General features: G+C 42.2%; 1 protein-coding gene across 1 annotated transcript in view; it reads right to left on the bottom strand.

Moving 5' to 3' along the window:
• Window positions 1-3,572: 3,572 nt before the first annotated feature.
• LOC117377627 (plastin-3-like) overlaps window positions 3,573-27,930 on the bottom strand; it is a 32,884-nt gene continuing 8,526 nt past the window's right edge. The window contains exons 3-16 of the mRNA XM_033974087.2: window positions 27,433-27,584; window positions 26,735-26,864; window positions 24,844-24,973; window positions 24,692-24,773; window positions 24,128-24,293; window positions 23,660-23,799; window positions 22,837-22,932; window positions 22,280-22,466; window positions 21,226-21,304; window positions 20,979-21,096; window positions 11,064-11,197; window positions 9,110-9,233; window positions 5,047-5,174; window positions 3,573-4,504 (exon numbers count right to left, since the gene is read on the bottom strand). Of these exons, the coding sequence (XP_033829978.1) occupies window positions 4,372-4,504; window positions 5,047-5,174; window positions 9,110-9,233; window positions 11,064-11,197; window positions 20,979-21,096; window positions 21,226-21,304; window positions 22,280-22,466; window positions 22,837-22,932; window positions 23,660-23,799; window positions 24,128-24,293; window positions 24,692-24,773; window positions 24,844-24,973; window positions 26,735-26,864; window positions 27,433-27,584 (1,799 nt within the window). The 3' untranslated portion in view covers window positions 3,573-4,371. The remainder of the gene's footprint in view (window positions 4,505-5,046; window positions 5,175-9,109; window positions 9,234-11,063; window positions 11,198-20,978; window positions 21,097-21,225; window positions 21,305-22,279; window positions 22,467-22,836; window positions 22,933-23,659; window positions 23,800-24,127; window positions 24,294-24,691; window positions 24,774-24,843; window positions 24,974-26,734; window positions 26,865-27,432; window positions 27,585-27,930) is intronic.

The following is a 27,930-nucleotide window of genomic DNA, read 5'->3' as shown; positions in this document are numbered from 1 at the left end:
CTGCTACTACTGCCTCCTTATTTATTATAGCGCACCTTATGTCCTGATCAAGCACTCCTATGGAATCCATTGTGTTTCTACCTACTCTAAAACCATTTTGATAATTTGCAAAAAAAAACGCCAACTTCTAAAGTATAGACAAGTCTATTTGTTACCATTCTCTCCATCACCTTACACATCACCGACGTTAAAGCTATGGGTCTGTAAGATGAAGGAGAGGAGGGATCCTTACCGGGCTTAACTATTGGTATTACAATGGCATGCTTCCAGCTCTTTGGTAATGTCCCCGTCTCCCAGATGTAATTAAAAAGTACCAAGACCTCCTCCAGTACCTCCTCATCCAAATGCTGTAAAAGTGTATAGGTCACTCTATCTTGGCCCGGTGAGGTGTTGGCTCCAGCTTGAATGGCCTCTCGCAGCTCCTTAAACGAGAAGAACTTGTTTATAGAACTCTCCGGGTCTGGCCTACCTGTTAATTTCTATCCTTCTTCCCGCAAGACTTCCTCTTTCAATTTGAGACTTTCTAAGCTTAAAGAATGCGAATTATGCACACTCTGGAAAGCTTTCATGCACATATCTGCTTTTTCTTTGTTAGACACAGCCTCTCTGCTCCCATCCTTTAACACTGGGATTTCTGAGTTAACAACCTTACCTGACATTTTATGGATCCTTGACCAAATCTGTTTAACTGGCATTTTGGGCCTAAGCGTACTACAAAAACCCCTCCAACTCTTTTTTTCTGCCTTAATTACTTTTCTTGCCACTGCACAGCACTTTTTGTATTCAGTTACATTTTCCTGAGTAGGATATTTTCTTAGTTCTTAGAAAAGCTTCTTTTCTCTTTTTAACTGCCGCACTGCACTCTCTGTTCCACCAGGGGACAATAACTCGATTTTTAGGGCTTTTCCTGCATGGGATTGACTCCAGAGCTACATTAATGATCATTGCAATTAAGGACTCAGTCATTTGATCAATGGACCCTTCACTGTTCACTTCATCCAATCTCTTTAATGTGCCCTCCCTAAACTTATCCCAATCAGCCCAGGAAAAATCAAAGCGTGCCACTCTTTCTCCATTATCTATTACTAGAGCTTTTTGCAACCTGGTGACCACTGGATAATGGTCACTACCAATTGTATCTTTCCACACTTTCCATTCTCCTATTCTAGCCAATGCCGGGGAAACAAAGGTCAGATCAAGACAAGACATTTTATTCACGTTACAATCAATACGTGTAGGACTACCATCATTTAAAATAACAAAAATAAAAATTCCTCCAAAACTATCCCATTTGAGTCCCTATCTTGACTCCCCCAGAGAGGATTATGGGCATTAAAATCACCCATCCACACTGTTAAAGTCCCTGTTTTACTGGAAACCTCTTCAAGTTCCTCTAGTACTGTCTCACACGGGTTATACCCATTAATAATATGCATTTTCCCCTCAGTTGTCCATACCTCTTATCAAACATTCAAAAGTTACTTCACTCTCACATTGTTTATACTGAATCCCTGTTTTTATAAAAATTGCACACCCACCCCCAGCTCTATCTACTCGGTCCTTACGAAGGCACTTATATCCTGGAATGGAGAAATCAAAACATGGTTTCAACCACGTCTCCTGAACACATAATATGTCTGGCTTGACGTCAAAAAATATAACAACTTTCTTAAACTCTTACCCATTAGCAATTAAACTTCTTGCATTCCACTGCAGAATACAGACCATAAGAAGGAGACTAAACATCATCAATATTGTCCTCATCATCCCAATCTTCTATGTCACACCCTTCTTCCTCCTCTTCCCTTGACTCCTGCCCTCTCTCACCTGAGTTTTCTTTGCTTGTCGCCTGGCTCCATACCTCGCTCCCTGGCTCGCTCTCGAGCTGGCTCACATGCTGGTTCACATGCTGGTTCGCTCCCACCTGGATAGCTCTCATTGAGTCATACAGCGTCTGAGGAGAGTCATTTTTTAGCCCCAAGAATCTGGCAGCCGCTTCACGCACCGATTTAATGATATCAGACCTTGATTTTTTGTCTCGGGCACCATCAACAATAAATGCTAATAGTGCCTCTTTATTTACAAGAATATCTTGGCTGTTAGGATTAACACTGCTGCCCCCTGCTGGCTCCACTCGAGATGCACTTGCTGCGCCTTGGATGCCAGATTTTCCCTCAACCCTTTTTTAGCTTCAGCATATGAAATTCTCTGCTGATTTCTGACCCCCTGCACTTGTTTTAGCGTTCACAAATTGGCGACACTCTCTAGAAGAAGCCATATGGTTTTCCCCACAATACAACACATAGGCCTTTCAACTTCGCATGCCACTAGATCATGATCCCCTCCACATTTAGCGCAGGCAACACTTAGCCTAGGAAAGATATCAAAAACTGGGGCATTGGGGTTCCCACCCTCACGAACGTTAAACCTTTTAACACTGTCCACACTTCCACCCTTTACATTATTCTGTATTTCCTTCTCAGTCACTTCTGCGCACACTCCATAGATTACTCCTTTGATAACCTCCTTACTTTCAACTACTGTAGCATCAACTTTGTGTCCTGCAATCGTTATTTTCCTCACTTTCCCACTTTGATCCTTATCTTTACAGGTAACCAGAAGTGCCCCACTTGATAAGACTCGAGCATCCAGCCCATCACCATATTTTTAAGAGATTCAACAACCTTAATCGGATTTACACCTCTAAAGCCTCCCCCTTTTAGCTTGAAAATAACTTTAAAATCCTCTGTAGCTTTTACAATTTTCATTGACCAATCAGAGTCTTTTTCAAGTGAGGTATCTGCTCTTTCCCTTTTTCCAGCCATTCTGCCTCCCCTTTCCCAAGAAAGAGTGGCCATCCAACCTTCCTCCACCCAGCACCTACTGGTATTTGAGTTTATCCAAGCTCAAGAAACTATTAAAGCCGACGCGATTAACCAACTACCCAAACAAATTCAAATTTCCCGCTTCCTCGCTGCGACACTCCACCGAGCTCACCCACTCCCCTACGCCATGTCAACTGCTGCGTGCGTTTACGTTAACGCACTGTCGCCACGTCTGTGGCTTTCACAGCACAGCTGCATTTATACTGAGACAAGATTACACACAGGTGGACTCTTTTTAGTAATTAAATCAACATTCACTTTCCAAAATCATCAGGCAACTTCTAAAAGCAATTAGTTGCATTCAAGAAAAAGGGGGCTGAATACTTTTGTACGCTGCACTTTTAAGTTTTTTATTTTTAAGAAATTTGGAAATCTTGTAATATCTTGTAATATTTCCTTCCACTTCTCACTTTGCCATTTTGTGTTGTTCATTTACATAAAATGCTAAGAAAATTTGTGGTTGTGATGTGACAATATGTGGGAAAAGTTCCAGGGGGATGAATACTTTTGCAGGCCACTGTATAGTCTCATTTGGGGCTCAGGGATTTGAAAAACAGCTGGTTAAATCTTGTCTTCAATGTCCCATTTGTTAATTCTGGTCTAGATCAGTACTTTTTGTCACAGTTTTAGTCAACAAAAATATATGTAATTTTACTGTTAGTTTACAGAGTCAAAACACCAACACAGTTCTGAAAAAAACTTTATTAGACATCCCTTGTTTGATAGTAAGCAGTATTGTATTGATAGTATCACAGTTAGGCAGGAAATTGACCATTTGCTCAGTTTGATAAACACAAAAAAGTGCTCCTTGGGATCTAATAAGTATTTAATTCAGTATGGCCTATTTAAAAAAATAAGGCTACACATTCATCCACTAATGTATTAAAAGATTGAATGACAAGTTAATAAAATCTAGTTTGTAATGTAATTTTGAAAACACAATGTGGACAAGACAGAGAAATTAGTATATTTTAAAGGTTAACTATGCAACATTTTGGGTGGAGGATCTGGCACCTCCTTGTCTTTAAGGACATGACCAAATCTATGTATGGAATCCAGCGGTCTCAATTTCATACCTCAGTTATGAAATGCAAAGAAAATCCTAGAAATTGAAATATGTAAAAATATATTTAGGTTAGCTCTCATTTTGGCCAGGTTTAGACCTGGTCTAGACCTGGTCTAGACCTGGTCTAGACCTGGTCTAGACCTGGTTTAGACCTGGTTTAGACCTGGTTTAGACCTGGTTTAGACCTGGTTTAGACCTGGTTTAGACCTGGTATAGATCTGATGTAGACCTGGTGTAGACCTAGTTTTGACCTGGTTTAGGCCTGGTTTAGGCCTGGTTTAGACCTGGTTTAAACCCAGTTTAGACCTGGTATAGATCTGGTTCAGACCTTGTTTAGACCTGGATTAGATATCGTTTTGACCCAGTTTATACTGGTTTTGGACCTGGTTTAGACCTAGTTTGATCTGGTGTACACCTGGTTTAGACCTTCTTCATACCTCGTCCCATCAGACAAGCAAAGATGGTCATCACCATTTTGGGGTTCACCTCCACTATGTCTTCAGGCAGAGCATAAACTTTGGCACCGATTTTTCTGGCCATAGAGATCGCATATCTGAAAGAGAAAGCAGCTCTGAATGAGAAACTGCACAATGTACAATATTTTTACACTAATTATTTCTACATCATGAAACCTGCCACTGGGTGAGAACTGTTTGTGCAATATTTCATAATCAAAGTTGATGTTTAAGAAAATATAACAAAACAATTAAGATGGTGCATTGAGAGCATGTGCCTCTATGGGAGATTTACTTTTTTACTTGAAATCTTATGATCCACAACTGTTGAATCTTATCATTATTTGTGATTGATTGACTCTACAAACTTGCCATATTAATTTTATTGGTTAGTTCTTTTAATTGACAACTATCACGTCCTCGGTGTTGAATAATAGCACCACTTTCTGAAGATACTGTAAAAAACAATTTTACTTTTGTTTATTTATGCTGACAAAGAAGACAGTGAACTTTGCCCAGCAATTACCAAGATAGTAACCATGAACCTGTGGCCTAAAACAGCAAATTTCACCATAGAATTCTGACCTGGCCTCCACTCTATAAATAACCCTGATTCAACTTAAATCATGTATTGTCATACTTGGCGTTGGACAGCTTGTCTTCATCCGTCAGATCATCTCCTCTTTTAGCCAGGTCAAAGTTGATACTGGAGGGCTGGATGGCATCGATTAGGTCCACTATGGGCTCACTGCTGCTGATCCCTGAGTCCTGTGAGATATATATATATATATATATAAATATAAAATGACCATCAAATGTGGCATATACCAAGGAGATGCACTTTCCTCACTGTTGTTCTGCATAGGCCTGAACCCCCTCAGCCAAATCATCAACACTGGCTATGGATACTGACTCAGGAATGGAGCCACCATTAGTCACCTCCTCTATATGGATGACATCAAGCTGTACGCTAAGAAGGAGCAAGACATCGACTCACTGATCCACACCACCAGGATCTACAGCACAGACACTGGAATGTCATTCGGGCTTGAGAAGTGTAGCCAGATGGTGACAAAGAGAGGGAAGGTAGTCCACACAGAAGGGGTCTCCCTCCCAGAAGGAACAATAGACACTGAGGACAGTTACAAGTACCTTGGTATCCCACAAGCAAATGGCAACAAGAGGAAACAAGGAAAGCAGCCACGGCCAAATACCTCAGACGAGTAAAGCAAGTCCTAAAGAGTCAGCTCAATGGAACAAAACCCAGGCAATAAACAGCTACTCCCTGCCAGTAATCAGATACCCAGCAGGAATCATAAGCTGACCAAAGGAGGAGAAACAGACCACAGATGTTAAGACCCAAAATCTCCTGACCATGCATGGCGGGTTCCATCCCAAATCCAGCACCCTGAGACTGTACGCGAGCCATAAGGATGGAGGCCGAGGACTAGTGAGTGTGAGAGCTGCAGTCCAGGATGAAACATTCAAGATCCATAAGTGCATCAAGGACAAGGCCCCAACAGATGATGTGCTCAGCGAATGTCTCAGACAGTGGAATGCAGAGGAAGAGGTGCTGGTGGAACCATCATGGAAGGACAAGCCCCTGCACGGGATGTACCATCAGAACAGAACTGGAGTGGCTGATATCAAGAAATCCTACCAATGGCTTGAGAAACCTGGACTGAAGGACAGCACAGAGGCTCATCCTGGCTGCACAGGAACAGGCCTTGAGCACCAGAGCGATAGAGGCCCACATCTACCACACCAGACAAGACCCAAGGTGTAGGCTGTGCAAAGAGGTCCCTGAGACAATCCAGCACATAACTGCAGGGTGTAAGATGCTGCAGGGAAAGCATACATGGAGCGGCAAAACCAAGTGGCGGGCATAGTGTACAGAAACATCTGTGCAGAATACAGACTGGAAACCCCAAGGTCAAGGTGGGAAACACCTCCAAAGGTAGTGGAGAATGATCGAGCCAAGATCCTGTGGGACTTCCAGATACAGACTGACAGAATGGTGATGGGGAACCATCCAGACACTGTGGTGGTGGATAAACAACAGAGCAAAGCCATTGTGGTGGACATCACAGTACCAAATGATGGGAACATCAGGAAAAAGGAACATGAGAAACTAGAGAAATACCAGGGGGTCAAAGAAGAGCTGGAGAAGACCTGGAAGGTGAAGGTATCATCGGAGCACTCGGGGCAGTGACCCCCAAACTGGAGGAGTGGCTACATCTCAGTCTAGAAAAGTGCCGTACTAGGAACAGGAAAGATACTGCGTAGAACCCTCAAGCTCCCAGGCCTCTGGTAGAGGTCCTGAGAGTGGAAAAGAGGGGATGAGACCACCCGCGGAGGGTGAGGAGGAGATTCTATCTATCTATCTATCCATCCATCTACTCACCTGAAGGATTATTAGGAACACCATACTAATATGGTGTTTGACCCCCTTTCGCTTTCAGAACTGCCTTAATTCTACGTGGCATTGATTCAACAAGGTGCTGAAAGCATTCTTTAGAAATGTTGGCCCATATTGATAGGATAGCATCTTGCAGTTGATGGAGATTTGTGGGATGCACATCCAGGGCACGAAGCTCCTGTTCCACCACATCCCAAAGATGCTCTATCGGGCTGAGATCTGGTGAATGTGGGGGCCATTGTACTACAGTAAACTCATTGTCATGTTCAAGAAACCAATTGAAATGATTCGAGCTTTATGACATGATGCATTATCCTGCTGGATGTAGCCATCAGAGATGGGTACATGGTGGTCATAAAGGCATGGACATGGTCAGAAACAATGTTCAGGTAGCCCGTGGCATTTAAAACGATGCCCAACTGGCACTAAGGGACCTAAAGTGTGCCAAGGAAAACATCCCCCACACCATTACACCACCACCACCAGCCTGCACAGTGGTAACAAGGCATGATGGATCCATGTTCTCATTCTGTTTACGCCAAATTCTGACTCTACCATTTGAATGTCTCAACAGAAATCGAGACTCATCAGACCAGGCAACATTTTTCCAGTCTTCAACTGTCCAATTTTGGTGAGCTCGTGCAAATTGTAGCCTCTTTTTCCTATTTGTAGTGGAGATGAGTGGTACGCGGTGGGGGTCTTCCACTGTTGTAGCCCATCCACCTCAAGGTTGTGCATGTTGTGGCTTCACAAACGCTTTGCTGCATTCCTGGGTTGTAACGAGTGGTTATTTCAGTCAACGTCGCTCTTCTATCAGCTTGAATCACTCGGCCCATTCTACTCTGACCTCTAGCATCAACAAGTAATTTTTGCCCACACAACTGCTGCATACTGGATGTTTTTCCCTTTTCACACCATTCTTTGTAAACCCTAGAAATGGTTGTGCGTGAAAATCCCAGTAACTGAGCAGATTGTGAAATACTCAGACCAGCCCGTCTGGCACCAACAACCATGCCACGCTCAAAATTGCTTAAATCACCTTTATTTCCCATTCTGACATTCAGTTTGGAGTTCAGGAGATTGTTTTGACCAAGACCACACCCCTAAATGCGTTGAAGTAACTGCCATGTGATTGGTTGATTAGATAATTGCATTAAGGAGAAACTGAACAGGTGTTCCTAATAATCCTTTAGGCGAGTATGTGAAAGTGGAGTGGGAATTTTAATCCAATGATGAAGTCATACTTTGAGGGCCTGCTACATGTAAACCATAAAAAATATCCACAAAACGTGGATGATTATTGACAAACAACATATGTACATGCTGTATGTGGAGTTTGAGGTAATTTGGATGAAAAACCTAGTACTAGTTAGGTTTCACGTATGTGAAAGTGGTGTGGGAATTTCAATCCAATAATGAAGTGATTTTTTGACAGCGAACTACACCAGAACCATAATGAATATTTCCAAAACGTGGATGATTATTGATGAGCAACCTCTATAGATGTGGCATGTGGAGTTTGAGCTCATTCAGATGAAAACCTAGGACCAGATACGTTTCATAGACATGCAAGTCAAAGTGCCATGGGAATTTCTTTTCAATTCATCGCGCCGCTGGTGACCAACCGTGGAAAATAACCCATGGCCATAATGTAATTTTTTGGTTCTCCTCATGCCACCAATTGATTCCCAAAATTTCATAGGAATTGGATAATGTTGGCGTTTCACCTTATGGGTAGGGGGCACTATGGTGTTCATTTTGATAACAGTTTTTAGTGCATTCTATTAATACCCTCATATAACGTGTGTGATGAGAATTTCAGCTTATGCCCATAATATTATTTTTTGGTCCACGTCTTGCACCCTAGATACATTTTGAAAACATGCAGCGAAAAAATTGGCGAATTTTCAATTCAATATGGCCAACTTCCTGTCCGCCCTAGGGCAGCACTATCTTTGGCTTTTTTGCTTATCTCTATGAGCTCTATCAATGGTGTGAAATTCATCGAGTTAGGGCATAAAATGTGTGTCGGCTCCCAATTCATTTGAAAATGTAAAATTTTCTAGGTGGCACTGTCGAGCCGGTTGACATTGTCGCGATGCCAATTTTATGAAATTTTTCGCCAAGCCGGTCGGTCGATCTTATACCTATATGTGGGGCTTTTCGTTCATGTTCAGGGGTTGAAAAATGCGATCCTTAGGGGAGGCAAAATTAAAATTAAAGCTGCAAGCTTTAATTTTAATTACTAATAATTTTGCTTCTTAGAATTAGAAACAAAAAATACCTTAAAGCTTTTGATTGATGAGCTTTTTCCTGCTGCCTGTAGAGTCTCATTCACCCATGACACGATTAAGTCCTCACCAGCCACTTCACCATCACCGAGATCTGATAGGACGTTCAAAGTGTATCTGGAAGTAAAAAATACGAGAGAAGAGGGTCAGATGGAACAGAGGTGAGGGTCAGATGGAGCAGAAGACATATAGTGGGTCAGATGGAGCAGAGGATGTTGAAGAGAGGGTCAGATGGAGCAGAGAATATAGTGGAGGTCAGGAGGAGCAGAAGATGCAGAGGAGAGGGTCAGATGGAGCAGAGGATGTTGAAGAGAGGGTCCGATGGAGCAGAGAATACAGTGGAGGTCAGAAGGAGCAGAGAATGCAGAGGAGAGGGTCAGATGGAGCAGAGGATGTAGAGGAGAGGGTCAGATGGAGCAGAGAATACAGAGGAGAGGGTCAGATGGAGCAGAGAATACAGAGGAGAGGGTCAGATGGAGCAGAGAATACAGTGGAGGTCAGATGGAGCAGAGGATGCAGAGGAGAGGGTCAGATGGAGCAGAGGATGCAAAAGAGGTCAGAAGGAGGAAAGGATTCTGAGGAGAGGGTCAGATGGAGCAGAGGATGTTGAGGAGAAGCTCAGATAGACCAAAGGATGCTGAGATTATGGTCAGATGGAGCAGAGGCGAGGGTCAGATGGAGAGGAGGATGCAGAGGCGATGGTCAGATGGAGCAGAGGATGTAGAGGCGAGGGTCAGATGGAGCAGAAGATGCAGAGACGATGGTCAGATGGAGCAAAGGATGTTGAAGAGAGGGTCAGATGGAGCAGAGGATGCTGAGGAGAGGGTCAGATGGAGCAGATGAAGCAGAGGAAAGGGTCAGTTGTAGCAGAGGATGCAGAGAAGAAGGTTAGATGGAGTAGAGCAGTGGTCCCCAACCCGGACCGGCCAACGCTTGAAAATTTTATCATGGACCAGGGGGTCCACAATTAAGTTAATAGCAGAATAAACCACGCTTACCGATCAGGAACAGCATTCAGTCCATCAAAACATAAGGTCCCTCTACTCCTCAGTCCATCATGAGATCTTCACTCGGTTCCACTCCATGAACCGCTCCGGGTCCGAGATGCCTCTAGTTTAACTTGTACAAACATCCACAGTGTCCTCGGTCGCGTACTTCCTTTGTTTTGTCCGTTTCGTCATGTTTAAAACACAAAACTGCTGCGTAAAATTACGCAATACGCGCGCGTAATTTTACGCGCGGATCTTTATATCCAGTCTCGTGTTTTTACGCAGAGAAGTGATGGAACAGATTTCACTTTTCTGCAGCAGATTGGACATGGAGGCTCTAACTTCCTTTGTGGACATAATTTCTTGACTGGATTATATTCTCTGGACCTTTACGGAACAAATGAGACCAACTTTGTGTGAATATGTTGATGTTTGACAGAACCAGAGCGCTCAATGGTACGTGAAGTCCAAATCCACATTTCTGACTTCTCTGTAAAAACGGCTTTCCTGTCAGCACTGTGGTGACTTGAGGTGTAAATGGTTTACATATTCAGAAAGATGAATGCCGTAGCTTTCATTTGATGTGTAGATTGTTTGTGTGGGTGACGCAGAAATAACGTACATTGCTGTAAAGTTGTAACGTGTAACGCGGGCGGGCCGTCGGAACGCTAAGTGGTTAAGTTGTCGGCGCTCAAGTGACGGAAATGTAACCGAGAGAATCCGGTCATTTTTCAAAATAACAGATTTTTCAAAATAAACGATTTCAGACTCAGATAATAAATACAACGGAAATAATTAATTATTTCTTGGACGGCCGGTGGCCCGGTACCAATTGATCCACGGACTGGTACTGGTCCACGGCCCGGTGGTTGGGGACCACTGGAGTAGAGGATGCAGGAGAGAGAGGCAGATCGTGCAGAGGATGCAGAGGAGAGAATCAGACGGTGAAGATGATTACCTTCTCATGAGTTGCCAGATCAGACTTAGCGTTAGATTTTGGACACCATTATAAATATCTTCTCCTCCAATTCCAACCAATGAGAATCCAGCTTTGGTTTTGCCCAGCTCCACTGCATAGTTACAGTTCTCCACCTAAACCAAATCAATCATTAAATCAAATCATCAGATGACATCCCTAATCATACACACATGGACAAAATTATTGGTACCCTTCAGTTAATGAAAGGAAAAACTCACAATGGTCACAGAAATAACTTGAATCTGACAAAAGTAATAATAAATAAAAATTCTATGAAATTTAACCAATGAAAGTCAGATATTGTTTTTCAACCATGCTTCAACAGAAAAAATAAACTTAACTGAAAAACTTAACTCATGAAACAGGCCTGGACAAAAATGATGGTACCCCTAGAAAAGACTGAAAATAATGTGACCAAAGGGACATGTTAATCCAAGGTGTGTCCACTAATTAGCATCACAGGTGTCTACAATCAGTCAGTGGGCCTATATATAGGGCTACAGGTCATCACTGTGCTGTTTGGTGACATGGTGTATATAGTTGTCTTAGGAGATTAGAAAAAAAATTATAGACAAGCATGTTAAAGGTAAAGGCTATAAGACCATCTCCAAGCATCTTGATGTTCCTGTGACTACAGTTGTGTGACACACAGTAATGTGTTCACATTATGTTTTAGTTTTTTATATAATGGAAAAGTTTCATTTGGGAGATAATGTTTTGAGTAATTACGCCCTCACGCCAGTAGGTGGCGCTTCGTTTTGGGAGACGGTTTTGTGGGGTCAGAGGTCCCCCTTCTCCAATATGGCAGAAGCGTGGCAAAGAACAACCTTCACTGTCGCCTCTCATCATTTCCCTGTGTTTCACAGGTTTGTAACCAACTAAAAACCACATGATATGGGTAACAGAAAACAAATAACAAACACAGCTAAATGTGGGGAAATAATTAATTCGGTAACTACCGTATATTTTTGAGTTTTTAGCATGGTAAAAAAATGCGTGGAAAAACGTGTTAAGGCGAGGCTGTGTGTTGGATGGGCAGCTTCAAGTTTTTTAGTAGATGGGCTCCATAAGACTCCGACATTGTTAGAAATTGTAAAATTGTAGAGTTTGAGTAAATGTTCCATAAAGTTAAAGATAAAATGTAAATTATGTTTTGTTGCAAGTTTGTATTAATAAATATGGCAGAAGCGTGGCAAAGAACAACCTTCACTGTCGCCTCTCATCATTTCCCTGTGTTTCACAGGTATATTTAATCTGCTCAACAGGCCCAGAACCTGGATCTGTTACAGATTCTTGGTGGCCCGTACGGGGATTGGTTCCTCACCAGTGGAGCTGATCCTCACATATCAAACCTGCTGAGAGTGACCTGTCACAGAGTGCTGGAGGAGACACCATGGCAGACAGCGAGAGAAAGAGCCTGGTGTGGGAAATCAGAAAAGGCCTGTTCGCACTGTCACCTGACCAACTTTTCCAGATTGCTTCAAATGTAGGTGCTGGACCAGGCAAGGATTCTTCGGAGTTGTCAAGTGGAGACGCAGAAGGATGTTTTGAGCACATCAACTCCTTTATGTACAGTAAGACATTGTTAGAAGCAGAGGACAGTGGGATGACAGAGTTGTTGGTTTTAAGGGACCTTGTAAATGACCTCCTATGCCCACCCAGTGACCAGACGGCTGTTGTTGAGACAACCGAGGGAGCGCCACAACAGGTTCTTACCCCACCTCCTCCCCAAGGGAGCCGCGAGCTGGACGCTGTGCAACCACCTATGGATAGTAGCAGTAGTGTTAGCTTGTCACAAGGTGATGTCCTCAAACTTATTTCAGACTATGAGCAGGTTAGCAAGACATTGCAGAGTTTAGTGGCAAATCCCAAAGTGCAACATTCTGAAGACGTGCACACCCCACAAAATTATGTCAAATCAACTGCCAGTCCGGTAGTTTCCCTCCGAGACCTACCTTATATGCAAAGACGTGAGTTTAAGGTTCAGGGAGGCCAGATCGGTGATCACTCATCAGATATTAGCTACAACAGTGTCTGCAGGCAAATAGAAGAAGGCATAAAAGAAAACTTCACAGAGTCAGAGATTTTGAGGGGCATACTAAAGATTATTAAACCTGGAGATTTCAAGGACATGCTAGTTAACAAAGATGACATGACAGTCGCTGAGCTAAAGGGATTTTTGCAGTCACATCTTGGTGAGAGGAATAGTATGGAACTGTTCCAAGAGCTTATTTGTACAAAACAGAAGGAGAATGAAACAACTCAACAATTCCTCTATCGTGTGATTGGCTTAAAACAAAGAATCCTTTTTGAGTCCAAAAAGCCGGAATCAGAGATTAAGTACACGCCCGAAACAGTTCAAGGTGTCTTCCTACACACAGTTTATCAAGGCATAGGACACAAGGACAATAATATCAGAAGAGAACTCAAGCCCTTACTTGCAGATCAAGCTGTCACTGACGAGACAATCTTAAAACATGTAATGAAAGTAACTAGTGAAGAAAGTGAGCGCCATCGTAGGTTGGGTCCCACACAATGACAGAAACATGGCACTGCTCATGTTGTGAATGTGGATGAAGTCAAAGCAAAGCAAACAAAGAAAGACACTATAGACCAAAACCCTAAAACCGACACTGTCAAAGACCTTTCAGAAAAGATTGACGCGCTCACAAAAGTTGTCGATACACTTGCAGAGACAGTTTTAAAGGAGCGTTCTAATAATGCATCCAAACCACCTGCAACAAGGACAGAGAGACTGTATGCTTGTGCCAAGTGTGTCCAGACAGGTTCCCAGAGCTGCAACCACTGCTTCTCATGTGGCGAGGAAGGCCACAGAGTCATCGGCTGCTTGAAACGTCCAAAGCCGCAGGGAAACGAGAGCCGGTTGCTGCGGAGGGACCAGCGGTAACCGGGGCAACACCCGAGTCCCACCTTGACACAGAGACTACACCAAAACCAAAGGTGAACCATGCGAAAGTGAAAAAGTCATTCGAGAAGAAAAACAAAGAACCATCTAAGTGCACAGTAGGTAACAATGAGCCAATAGTAAAACTATTAGGGAAGAAAGCGACAACAAAGTGTCTCCTTAATGGTTTAACTGTTAGTCTCTTGTGGATACTGGGGCTCAGGTTAGCTTGATAGACAGGGCTTGGAAGAACAGGTATCTCCCAAACGTTAATGTCCGCCCTATATCAGAGCTAATGGAGTTAACGCAGAGTGGGAAGGTGCCAAAAGTGTATGCGGTTAATGGGCAGCGTTTACCTTTTGATGGGTGGGTTATCTTAACTGTGAACTTGCCAGGTAATGAGGATCCGGAGCTTTCGTTAAATGTGCCTTTTCTAGTCAGTTCACAGCCTTTGGAAACGCCACTCATAGGCTTCAATGTAGTGGAAGTACTGATCCAAGGTAGTCCTGAGCATGCAGCCTCTAACTTAGCTAAGCTACTCGGGGGTGCGTTGTCTATTCCAGTCGATGATGCTCAGGGTATGGTACATTTTATCCAGACTAGTAAACAGAACACTGCTCAAGGTCGTGTGAGACTGGGGTACAAAGACACTGTAATCCCCGCAGGCAGTACTACCTGGGTTAAGTGTAGAGTCCCACCTCAGCTCGACCCGAGTGAGTCTTTAGTTTTGTTTGAACCTGAGGAGAGTTGTGTCCAGTTACAACAGTTAGGACTAGGTGAAGGTCTCCTAGAGATCCAGCCCAGCAAAGTACCTTATGTAACTGTGCCACTAGAAAACCACACTAAACATGATATTGTCCTAACCAGAAAGTCTGCGATAGGCAGTATTCAGCCAATAAAGAAAGTGATTGAGACAGACTTATTAGATGATAGGGACTTTGAAGACAGTATAGCTGTTGTTGCTCAAACTGAGACAAAGCGCCCAGAAACTTTGTGGCAACCACCAGTAGACTTAAGCCATCTTGAGAGAGAGCAACAGGAGACTGTAGCAAAGATGTTGTATGAGGAGTCACCATCTTTTGCGAAGGATGCTGACGACATCGGCTGCATCCCAAGCCTACAAATGTCACTGTGTCTCAAAGATGACATCCCTGTACAAAAAGCTTACTCCTCTGTGCCGAAGCCTTTGTTTTCTGAAGTGAAAGAGTACATCCAGGACCTTCTCGCTAAAGGGTGGATTATTAAATCAAAATCTCCTTACGCAGCTCCTGTCGTTTGCGTCCGCAAAAAGGACGGCTCATTACGTCTTTGCATTGACTACCACTTGTTGAATCAGAAAACTGTTCCCGACAAGCACCCTCTCCCACGGATCCAAGACCTGACCGACACCTTGGGGGGGCACTCCTGGTTCAGTATTCTTGATCAGGGCAAGGCGTACCACCAGGGATTTATGGCGGAAGGCTCACGACATCTGACAGCCTTCGTCACGCCCTGGGGGCTTTATGAGTGGGTTCGAATACCCTTCGGCCTTTCAAACGCACCCGCCGCCTTTCAGAGAAGTATGGAGGAAATGTTAAGTTCACTCAGAGACAATTGCTGCATTCCGTACTTAGATGACTTTTTGTGTTATGCACCAACCTTTGAAGAGCATGTTGAGGGCGTTAGGCAAGTTTTGAAAGCACTCCAGAGACATGGTGTTAAGTTGAGACCTGAAAAATGTGAATTATTCCGTCGAGAAGTGAGATATGTAGGTCGCTTAGTGTCAGCTGAGGGTGTGAAGATTGACCCAAAAGACTTAGAGGCAGTTAAATCACTAAAGACGAAGACGCCCCAGACAGTTGGTGATGTAAGGCGCCTACTGGGTTTTCTAAGCTATTATCGTAGCTATATACAGGACTTTTCTCGCATTGCAAAGCCTGTTTACGAACTGTTAAAAGTCAAACCAGGCAGGTCAGTACACCAGTCCCGTCAGCCAAAGACAAGAGGTCCCCAGTTGTCATCCAGGGCCCCGATAGAGTGGACTAGTGAACACCAACAAGTACTTGAACAGTTGATTAACATGCTCACAAGCCCTCCTGTTTTGGCCTACCCTGATTTCAACTCACCCTTCTGTCTTCACACAGACGCCTCGGAGCAGGGTTTAGGTGCTGTGCTGTACCAACGCCAGAGCGGGAAGTTGAGAGTCATCGGGTATGGCTCCAGGACACTGTCGCCAGCTGAAAGAAACTATCGTCTCCACAGTGGCAAGTTAGAGTTCCTTGCTCTTAAATGGGCAGTGTGCGAGCGTTTTAGAGACTACCTGTACTACGCCCCTTACTTTACAATATACACTGACAACAATCCATTAACTTATGTAATGAGCACAGCGAAGCTCAATGCTGTGGGCCATCGCTGGGTTGGGGAACTGTCCGACTTTCGCTTTGAGATCAAGTACAGGCCAGGAAAGACAAATGTGGACGCTGACACGTTGTCTCGTCTGCCCCTCAATATCGACAAGTATGTAAATGAGTGCACTGAAGAACTGTCACCTAATGTAATTCAAGCCACCTGGAGTGGAGCTAAAGTAGCTCAGGACAGTGATGTTGCATGGGCCGCTGTCTTAGCCATCGCTGCGAATGTAACCCCAGAGTCACAGTCATTTGTCCCTTCAATAAGCCAAGAAGAGCTTGCTAAAGCACAAAGAGAGGACAAAACTGTAGGTGAGATAATAAGATTGAAAGAGAAAGTGTCAGTCTTAACAAATGAGATCAGAAACTCTGTGAGCAAGACAACGAGAAAAGTGTTACAGGAGTGGAATAAGCTACATTTTGAAAATGGACTCATGTACAGGCAGAGTGGTGACAGAAAACAACTAGTGCTCCCAGCCAAATACAAAGAGACTGTGTTAAAACATCTACATGACAAAATGGGACATATTGGCACAGAGAGAGTACTAGCTTTGGCAAAAGACAGATTTTACTGGCCGTACATGAAAAAGGAAATTGAGGATTATGTCACGAGAAAGTGTCCATGTATTATCAGCAAGAAGCCAACAGCTCCTGTTCGTGCTCCCATGGGCACCATCACATCATCCTCACCATTGGATCTGGTCTGCATCGACTATCTCCATCTAGAGCCCAGCAGAGGGGGATATGAATATATCCTCGTGGTCGTAGACCACTTCAGCCGGTACGCCCAGGCATACCCGACTAAGAACAAATCCGGAAAGACGGCAGCTGAGCGCATCTTCGGAGAGTACATCCCACGTTTCGGATACCCAGCGCGACTGCATCACGACCAAGGTCGTGAATTTGAAAATGAACTTTTTAAAACTCTGCGAGAGAAATCTGGAACTGGACACTCGAGAACGTCACCATATCACCCTCAGGGTAATCCCGCTGAGCGGTTTAATAGGACACTTCTACAGATGCTAAGGACATTAGGTGAAAAAGAGAAACACCATTGGAAAGACCACTTGCAACATGTAGTTCACGCATATAATTGTACGCGACACGAATCCACCGGGTTTTCCCCCTACTTTTTGTTGTTTGGACACCACCCACGACTCCCAGTAGACATTTTATTTGGTTTAGTTGGGGAGAAACAGACATTGTCACACCAGAGCTATTCAGATAAGTGGGCAAAAAGAATGACAGAGGCGTACAAGATAGCAAGTGAGAAGAGTAGACTTTCTAGTGCCAGAGGCAAGTCCTACTATGACAAAAAGCTTAAAGGTGTTGTTTTGCAGCCTGGAGATAGGGTTCTTGTTAGGAACTTTAGTGAACGAGGGGGACCAGGGAAGTTACGTTCTTTCTGGGAGAAGACCATTTATTTAGTTAAAGAGCAAGTGGGTGACAATCCAGTGTATGTAGTGTACCCTGAGAGCAGTGATGGGAGTAAGACTAGGGTCCTCCATCGTAACCTGTTATTACTGGTTAATGACCTTCCAGTAGAAACTCCACCTACCAGAGTAGGGCCCACATCCAAAAGACAGAAAATGCAGAAAAAGACTCAGTTGAATGATAGAGACATGCAGAAAAGTGACTCTAGCAACTCAGACTCTGACGAGGACACAGGAGGTTACTGGTTAAGATTTCCTAGGCAGATTGGTCAACTGGGGAGGGATGCTGACTTTAGCCAACCTGACTTGCCATTGATAAGCCAAGTCCCTGAGACCACAAGTAACTGTTTCCCGCCACCTGTTAGAGAGAACATAGGAGCTGGGGAACACTCACGGGCTGAAAGAGACATTCCACTGGTGCCACAGATGCCACCTGTTCCTGTGATACAGGCTTCACCAACTCATTCTGAAGAAGAAAGTGAAGGGGGTGATACTGGAGCCCCAGCACCCCCACAGATACCTATAGTTGATCCACAGACTGAAGTAAGGAGATCAACTAGGGAAAAGAGGCCGAGAGAAATGTTTACATATCCGTCACTTGGTGAACCTTCACTAGAGCCACATGCCATGGTTTCCACACTCACACCGTACATGCCATATCAGCCATGGGTGCCCACACCTCTCATTCCATTCGGTGCTGGCTTTACGCCTTACATGCCATACATTCATTCATTCATTCCACACACCTATACTACACCCATACCATGTTAAGAGTGTTGGATTTTGGATTTAAGTTTATGAACTGTATTTGTTTGTATTTTGAATGTCGGGAGCCATTTTTATTTGTCAGGGAGTGTGTGACACACAGTAATGTGTTCACATTATGTTTTAGTTTTTTATATAATGGAAAAGTTTCATTTGGGAGATAATGTTTTGAGTAATTACGCCCTCACGCCAGTAGGTGGCGCTTCGTTTTGGGAGACGGTTTTGTGGGGTCAGAGGTCCCCCTTCTCCAATATGGCAGAAGCGTGGCAAAGAACAACCTTCACTGTCGCCTCTCATCATTTCCCTGTGTTTCACAGGTTTGTAACCAACTAAAAACCACATGATATGGGTAACAGAAAACAAATAACAAACACAGCTAAATGTGGGGAAATAATTAATTCGGTAACTACCGTATATTTTTGAGTTTTTAGCATGGTAAAAAAATGCGTGGAAAAACGTGTTAAGGCGAGGCTGTGTGTTGGATGGGCAGCTTCAAGTTTTTTAGTAGATGGGCTCCATAAGACTCCGACATTGTTAGAAATTGTAAAATTGTAGAGTTTGAGTAAATGTTCCATAAAGTTAAAGATAAAATGTAAATTATGTTTTGTTGCAAGTTTGTATTAATAAATATGGCAGAAGCGTGGCAAAGAACAACCTTCACTGTCGCCTCTCATCATTTCCCTGTGTTTCACAGGTATATTTAATCTGCTCAACAGGCCCAGAACCTGGGTCTGTTACAGTTGCACATATTATTTAGAAATTTAAGATCCATGGGACTGTAGACAACCTCCCTGGACGTGGCCACAGGAGGAAAACTGATAACAAATCAAAGAGACAGATAATATGAATGGTAACAAAAGAGCCCAGAAAAACTTCTAAAGAGATTAAAGGAACAGAGCTCAAGGAACATCAGTGTCAGATCGCACCATCCGTCATTGTTTGAGTCAAAGTGACTTAATGGGAGACGACCAAGGAGGACACCATTGTTGAAAACAAATAATAAAAAAGCCAGATTTGAATTTGCCAAACTACATATTAACAAGCCACAAAACTTCTGGGAGAATGTCCTATGGACAGATGAGAAATTTGTACCCATCCACTCAAAAATTCAGACTCTTAAAATGTTAAATGCTAAACAATGTAAAATATGTTAATGAAAATCTGCTGCTTGCTATGGTGAATCAGTTCTGCAGTTTTGAACAGTAAGTCAATGGACATGTTTCGATTATTAAGTATTTTAGATCAATTTTGTGATTTACAACAAACAAACTATAAAATAATATTTTTTCTGATCTTTCTCAAGGGCATTTCAGTCAACCAAAATTTGTTTTGGTCGACCAATAATTTTATTTAGGATTTATACGGGGACAACAGCAGAAAGTGAGTGAGGTATCTGAAGATTTGGCATTTTTGGTATTTATATGTAAAAAGGAAGATTAAAGTTTAATCTGTCTTTATATAAACCATTTACTATTATTTATATATATATATATATATATATATATAAAGAGAGAGAGAGAGAGAGAGAGAGAGAGAGAGAGAGAGAGAGAGAGAGAGAGAGAGAGAGAGAGAGAGAGAGAGAGAGAGAGAGAGAGAGAGAGAGAGAGAGAGAGAGAGAGAGAGAGAGAGAGAGAGAGAGAGAGAGAGAGAGAGAGAGAGAGAGAGAGAGAGAGAGAGAGAGAGAGAGAGAGAGAGAGAGCTAACGAGCTAGCCGCCAAGTTCCAAACAGGAAGTGAGCATGAGCTCGTTTCCAGCTCCATCAACTCAACTCAACTCAAAATTTGTCACCCTTCTCTCTATAACTACTTCAGTGAGCCTCATTATTTTGGTTTTAAATGTTCGTATTAACCCGCTCTACGTGATCCTGGTATTTTAATTTTACTATTGTGCCAGTAAATCAAGATATTAACATTAATAACAAACAAACCGGTTGCCTTCTTTCCCCGAGGTTGCTCCCGTTATGGTTAGCAACAGGTTTGATTGACAGTGTTGCGTGTGTCCACTCCCTGCTAAACGAGCGGTGCGGGCGGGAAGGGGCGTTACCTTCAACAGCCTCGCTCCTGATTGGCTCTTTGCTTGCTATGATACTCATGGTTGGAGTTCAAAATATGGATCTCTATTCCGAATTGGCTCCTGTAACTGCTAGCCTTGATGAGCTTCATTTTTGCAGTTTTGTGAGTGCAGTTTGGGTCAGATACACAGGCATACACAAAGGTTTTTCCACACCCCCTTTTTAGTGGACTAATCAATCAGCAACACATGTCAAATGTCAGATACACAGGGATACGTAATAGTTTTTCCATGTCCCCTTTTTAGTTGATTAATTGGTCAGGAGCACATGACTTTAGTTAACCAGGAATTTCTTTACTTCGCTGCAGCCCCACAAATAAGACTATAATCATACCTTTTTCATGTTTCCACCAATAAGTTGTTTGAAAGGTCCGCGGTTCACTCTGTCCCAGTTTACAGGAACCTTGGTTTTCTCATAAAGCTGGAAGATCACCAAGCCACTCTGTATATCACTGTAAAAATATAATGACAAAACATTTTAATAACACTATTCATAACATTTTAATTAATACAGTTTTTTGGAGTAAAATTTTTTCTATAGATGCGGTACTTTTTAAAACATGTTCTGCTTTGATACTGACCCGTACAAATGGTTGACGTGCGGGTTGACTCCAAGTGAGTTCATCCAGTTTCTGAAAGTCCTTTCTTCTCTCGTTTCACCTGAAGAGAAAATAAATAATAATTTAAAATAAAAACTACTTCAAAACTCACAACTCAATCAACTTCTTGTCGTGAGACCAAAAGTGCTAACCACTGAACTGAACTAAGAATTTCACAAATTACACCAACATTCACAATTTCTCTCACATTATATACTGTGGTCCCTTGTTTATCACAGGGGTCACATCCTAAGAATAACCTGCAATAGGCAAAATCTGTGAAGTAGTCAGCTTTATTTTTTACAATTATTATATATGTTTTAAGGCTGTAAAACCCCTCACCACACACTTTATACACTTTTCTTACACAGGCATTAACATTTTCTCACATTTCTCTCTTGTTTAAACACTCTCAAAGTGCAAACCTTTGCCTTTGTCAGTGCAGAATGTTTCATTGACGTGAGTGAATGTTTCATTGTCGTGAGTTTTGTTGGGGGGAAAACTTACAAACACACAGCACTTCAGTGTCACACTGCTAGCGAGTGAACATTTATTTAAATTTTTTCTGAACACATTCTGTAGTGTGCAAGAGATTGATTGACAATGGTCTACAGTCCCTTGGCCAATCGGGACGCAGAACACAATGGTCTACGGTCCCTTAGCCAATTGGGACGCAGAACACAATGGTCTACGGTCCCTTAGCCAATCAGGATGCAGAACACAATGGTCTACAGTCCAACAGACAATCAGGACGCAGAACATGATGGTCTACAGTCCTTTAGCCAATCAGGACGCAGAACACAATGCACGTTCATACACTGTAAAAAAAAACATGCATAATGGCACAAAAAAAAAAAAGCGAAACAGTGAGGCCGCGAAAAGTGAACCGCATTATAGTGAGGGACCACTGTAAATTACTATGAAATTTTTACTTTAGAAAAGTTGCATAGTGCACCTTTAACCATCCTAGTAGTGATGTTCTGCTTCTTTATGTTGGTATCAATACCCCAATATAAAAGTGTGAGTCCATTCTTACTCTCAAGAGTGAAGTCCTGGTTTTCCGGTTTGGTCAAGGCTGGGTATTTGTTGAACAGCGTAGCGACGAATGCCATGTTGAGTTTGGCATTCCCGCTTACCACGTCACCCGCGGTAACGAACTGTCGACAGCCCAGTTTGTCTGCCTCCACCAGCATGCTCTCTGCTCGCTTTGTATTGTCCCCAAGCTGAACAGAAAACATAAATTCATCACTGAGTTTTATAAGATAGTAAGTAGGTTGTGTTCATGTTAAGGGTGTCAAAAAAATCTATATCAAATGCTAATCATCATCAGTTGACTAATACAAATTTTGGTCAATTAAGACTCCAAGAGCCTACTTCTCTACTTTAATCTTACTAGATAAAATTAAGATACAAAATGGAGAAAAGAAAAGAAAATACAACAAATATTGAAGAAACTACTATTATTTTGTGCTGAAAATGAATGTTTGCTATTGTGTCCTTGAGTAAGACACTTCACCAACCTTAGAGAATATATCGTGTCCTGCTCTTTACAATGAAGCATTTGTAATTGAATAATAACATTTTGCCACTCACATAACATCCATTCATGTCTATATCAATTTTGGGCTCGTCTTCTTGGCTGCCATCTGGAGCAATTGCCTCGAGAAGGTGGAAATACGCCACAGAGTCCTGAAAAACACATGTATAAACACACGTATAAATGTCATAATTTAAGAAGCAGGGCTGGGCGATATATCAGTTTCGGTATCAGTATTAGAGGGTTTTGGAGATATTTGGCATCAGTATTTTTACTTTCTCTGCCCTAGTCAGTGTGTGTCCTTGTCAAATTTGTGTGTAAAAATGGAACTAGAGGAGCAATAACGGTGAAAATGCACAATCATGTAAAAAATATATTATATCCTACAATAATAATAATAATAATAATTTTGTTGTATTTTTACAAAAGTGAAGATTAATATGTGATCTATGCTATGTAACTTTCTGGAGTTGGCATGTCACCTACATGATTCCATGGAAATAAAAAGTTCTCCATGGAGATAGATGATTTTTATACCATACTGTGGAAGATTATAGCCAAAGGAACATTTCCATGGAAACAAGCAGGAGGAGGCTTTTGTTCAGGCTAAGTAAAATCAGGTTTGTGAAGATGCAAGCCTGCTCACAGTAAGGATGCATGTTTTTTTTTTAAGTTTTTCGGTGCAATAAAAACATCCTAAATGAATAACGGTGCTTTCATTTTAGTCATTTTGTTGGCTAAAAAGTTACATACTGTGGCTTTCAGATAAATCCCCTTGCTATGGATTTTAAAAGCTAAACATTGGTTATCAGCCAAACCAAATATCAAATATCATATTGTTTCACAAAAATGTTATTTATGTAATTCCTAAATCTGTACTTTGACGTCAGAGGAGAAGTTGTTGACGGTGATTCCAACTTTCTTCAGATGAAAGTTCATCCATCGCAGCAGAAGCTCTTCTGGGCTCAGGCGCATCAGGTCCTCCAATGTCTCTCCCTCCTGCAACAAGGCCGCCAGTGCTAAACAACAAGAAAGTATGTATGTAAATATAGCATAAGACTGTCCTCTGCATCCTATACTCCATCTGACCATCTCCTCTGCATCTTATACTCCCATCTGACCATCTCCTCTGCATCCTATATTCCATCTGACCATCTCCTCTGCATCCTATACTCCATCTGACCATCTCCTCTTCATCCTATACTCCATCTGACCCTCTCTGCATCCTCTGCTCCATTTGACCCTCTCTGCATCCTCTGCTCCATTTGACCCTCTCCTAAGTATTTGCTGCTGCATCTCACCCTGTCCTCTAATGCATCTGACCCTCTCCTCTAGTTTAAGCGTTACCTTCGTTCCTGCTAATTTCTATATTGGCAAACAGCCCGATCCTGATGATTTGCCAGAGCAGCCCCAGCACCAAGTGGGGTTTTCCCTCCTTCAGGTCTGAGGCTCCGATGTTCACCACCTGACATCCGATTGCAGACGCAGAGTTCAGCGCCAGATTCAAGTTTTCCTGAAAACGAGGAGAGCAAAATATACCCAGTAAGATGAACCGTATGAAAGATTTTGATTTTAAATTTCATAAACATGGCCAAACTGTGTTCAGCTTTCCTAATAACAATCATAATATTAATTTATTTTTAATTACAGAAATATTGGACACAATGGCCATGTTGTTTATATTATAATTTGGTGTTTTGGTTCTCAAGACAATTTTCCAATCAGAAAGCACAATGAGCCTCTCATGAGTCTCTTTTGGTTTGACAGAATCAATGCTGAATGCTCACTGAATGAATTTTGGAGGTTCTGAGCTTTCACATGTCTATATATTGAGAATGCCTTAATCTCTATATGAAGGTTAAGGCATAAAAAAATCCAATATTTTTGCTCCATGTGGTTTGAATGTCTGACCTGGATGGTAAAAGCAGTCAGTTTCTCAATGTTAATCGTCCTCTCGTCGATGGTGTCAGGAACGGAGTGGTTTATCAGCTTACTACAAAGAAAGTCATTTCAAATTATACATTGTACTGCTAAAAAATATGTGTAATATGATGTGTTTGTACCATAGAATAATCCCATTGGAGACAGCCTTAAAGAGTGAGTCATTGTTGGGGTCGATGGGTAAATGTGAACAGTCTGGATCGTCCTTCAGACTCACGTTTATGTAGTTTGCAAAAGCATGACGCTCTTCCACTGTAGAAATAACAAATACCACTTAAGTATTGTATTTTTTATACTGCCAAATTTTAAAGAGCACTGTCTTAATCTGGTAAAATAACAACCGTGAGGTATTTTTCTGTTGAAGTAACCAATTTTTCTCATTTACTTAAATAAATTTGTCTTTCCCCAGTGCAGATATATTTTATAAGCAGCTCTTGAGGTCAAAATAAGTCCATTAGTATTGTCTGCATCCACGTATAAAGCGTTTTATTGTTGGCAAAACTTTGCTTTGAAAAGTGAAAAGCTCTGACAGTTGTGAAAAGACCTTATAAACTCATCATGGTGAATAATTAGGACAGTCAGAATGCTTAACATAAGTGAGGAATAACTTGCAAATTGTTTAGACTAATTAGGACTAAACCAGGACTAAACTAGGAATAAACCAGGACTAAACCAGCAGTAAACAAGGACTGAAAAGACAGAACCAGTACTAAACCAGGACTGAAAAGACAGAATAAGGGCTAAACCAGTACTTAACCAGGACCAAACCAGGACCAAATCAGGACCAAATCAAGACTAAACCAGTACTAAACCAGGACCAAGCCAGGACCAAACCAGGACCAAACCAGGACCAAACCAGGACTAAACCAGGACTAAACCAGGACTAAACCAGGACTAAACCAGGACTAAACCAGGACTAAACCAGGACTGAAAAGACAGAACCAGGACTAAACCAGTACTAAACCAGGACCAAACCAAGACTAAATCAGGACTAAACCAGAACTAAAGCAGCAGTAAACCAGGACTAAACAAGGACTAAACAAGGACTGAAAAGACAGAACCAGGACTAAATCAGGACTAAACCAGGACTAAACCAGCAGTAAACAAGAACTGAAAAGACAGAACCAGTACTAAACCAGGACTGAAAAGACAGAATCAGGGCTAAACCAGTACTTAACCAGGACCAAATCAGGACTAAACCGAGACTAAACCAGTACTAAACCAGGACCAAACCAGGACCAAACCAGGACCAAACCAGGACCAAACCAGGACTAAACCAGGACTAAAGCAGCAGTAAACCAGGACTAAACAAGGACTAAACAAGGACTGAAAAGACAGAACCAGGACTAAATCAGGACTAAACCAGGACCAAACCAGGACCAAACCAGGACTAAACCAGGACTAAACCAGGACTAAACAAGGACTAAACAAGGACTAAACAAGGACTGAAAAAACAGAACCAGGACTAAACCAGTACTATACAGGACCAAACCAGGACAAAATCAGGACTAAACCAGGACTAAACCAGGACTAAACCAGAACTAAAGCAGCAGTAAACCAGGACTAAACAAGGACTAAACCAGGACTAAACCAGGACTAAACCAGGACTGAAAAGACAGAACCAGGACTAAATCAGGACTAAATCAGGACTAAATCAGGACCAAACCAGGACTAAATCAGGACTAAACCAGGACCAAACCAGGACTAAAGCAGCAGTAAACCAGGACTAAACCAGGCCTAAACCAGGCCTAAACCAGGCCTAAACCAGCAGTAAACCAGGACTAAACAAGGACTGAAAAGACAGAACCAGGACTAAACCAGTACTAAACCAGGACTAAAACAGGACTAAACCAGGACTGAAAAGACAGAACCAGGACTAAACCAGTACTAAACCAGTATCAAACCAGGACTAAATCAGGACTAAACCAGGACTAAAGCAGCAGTAAACCAGGACTAAACAAGGACTGAAAAGACAGAACCAGGACTAAATCAAGACTAAATTTCAGAACTTACTTCCAATAGTGTGTGTAGTCCCAGCACTGGAGATTTCGCTGGTTCCTCCGATGGAGACGATTCCCTCTTTCTGTTTCAGAGCACTTTTAAACGCAGAGGCCATTGTGTTATCTTTAACATCACGGAAAATCTGGAAAATAGGCATGAGCAATGGTTATGGTTAACACAGTAAAGCTAAAATAACACAATGAAACAAGACTAATACAATGTGATGAACTTATATAGTGGTAGTAGTAGTAGTAGCAGTAATATAGTGGATCATAGACATTTTTCTCTTTATGGGTTTCCATTCCCTGCTCACAGGTGCCATTTTGAGAAATTCTGACAAACACCAACTGCTATAGTGCACATTTTTCATCACTCAAACCTATTGCTGGTTTTCAGATGATATCACAACATTCCCCAGGCCAATAATATTTAGTACAGATGAGGGGCAACTAAAATGAGTATTTTTAGTCTAGTCACTAATAGTAATGATCACGTTCAACATTTGTCTTTGGTAAGTGGTTCACAAACTGTGTTACATTGGCAGATATTCCAAGAATGACCTAGGGGGTACATAACATTATAATGTGTATTATTTTGATCTCCTAGCCTAAACGTGTTAAATGTAATGCATGTCCAGATTTACTAACAGACATTGTATAATGTGTGCAGCGTCTACATAGGTTAGTTCTGACTGTTTTAGTGTTACCTACTTCGGTGAACTCATCCAGGCTAATGCGACTGTCTTTGTCCCTGTCCAGAGACTCTAGCAGCTCTCGGATCTTGTACCCGGGCATCGGTTTTCCCAGCTCCTGAAAGAGCCCTGCAATCTCTGAGGCTGTCACGTACCCGTTGCCATCCACGTCTGAGGACAGAGGAAAGACATATCAGCAACACAGATCTGCCTAGAATGTTCCACAGTCTGGATTAAACATAACTGTATCCATTGTCAAAGAAACTGTTGTTGTTACCACCATTGAGTGTGGTGTCATTATTGCATTATTATTATTATTATTATTATAATGAAGTACCACCAGGCCAATGTACATGTGAGATGTGTGTAGAGATGACCCTTCTTACTGCTCACATGAATGCATGTTTTCAAACAGCATTTTTAAGCAACAACCAAAGTTAAATGAAATGCTAGATAGATACGTTAAATGTCACACTGTGAACATTCTAGGTAAAGCAATACAGTCTCCATGGAGACA

This window comes from Periophthalmus magnuspinnatus, chromosome 10, assembly GCF_009829125.3.
Source record: "Periophthalmus magnuspinnatus isolate fPerMag1 chromosome 10, fPerMag1.2.pri, whole genome shotgun sequence".
In the NCBI taxonomy this organism is placed as follows: domain Eukaryota; kingdom Metazoa; phylum Chordata; class Actinopteri; order Gobiiformes; family Gobiidae; genus Periophthalmus; species Periophthalmus magnuspinnatus.
This window is presented reverse-complemented; position numbering and strand designations above follow the sequence as displayed.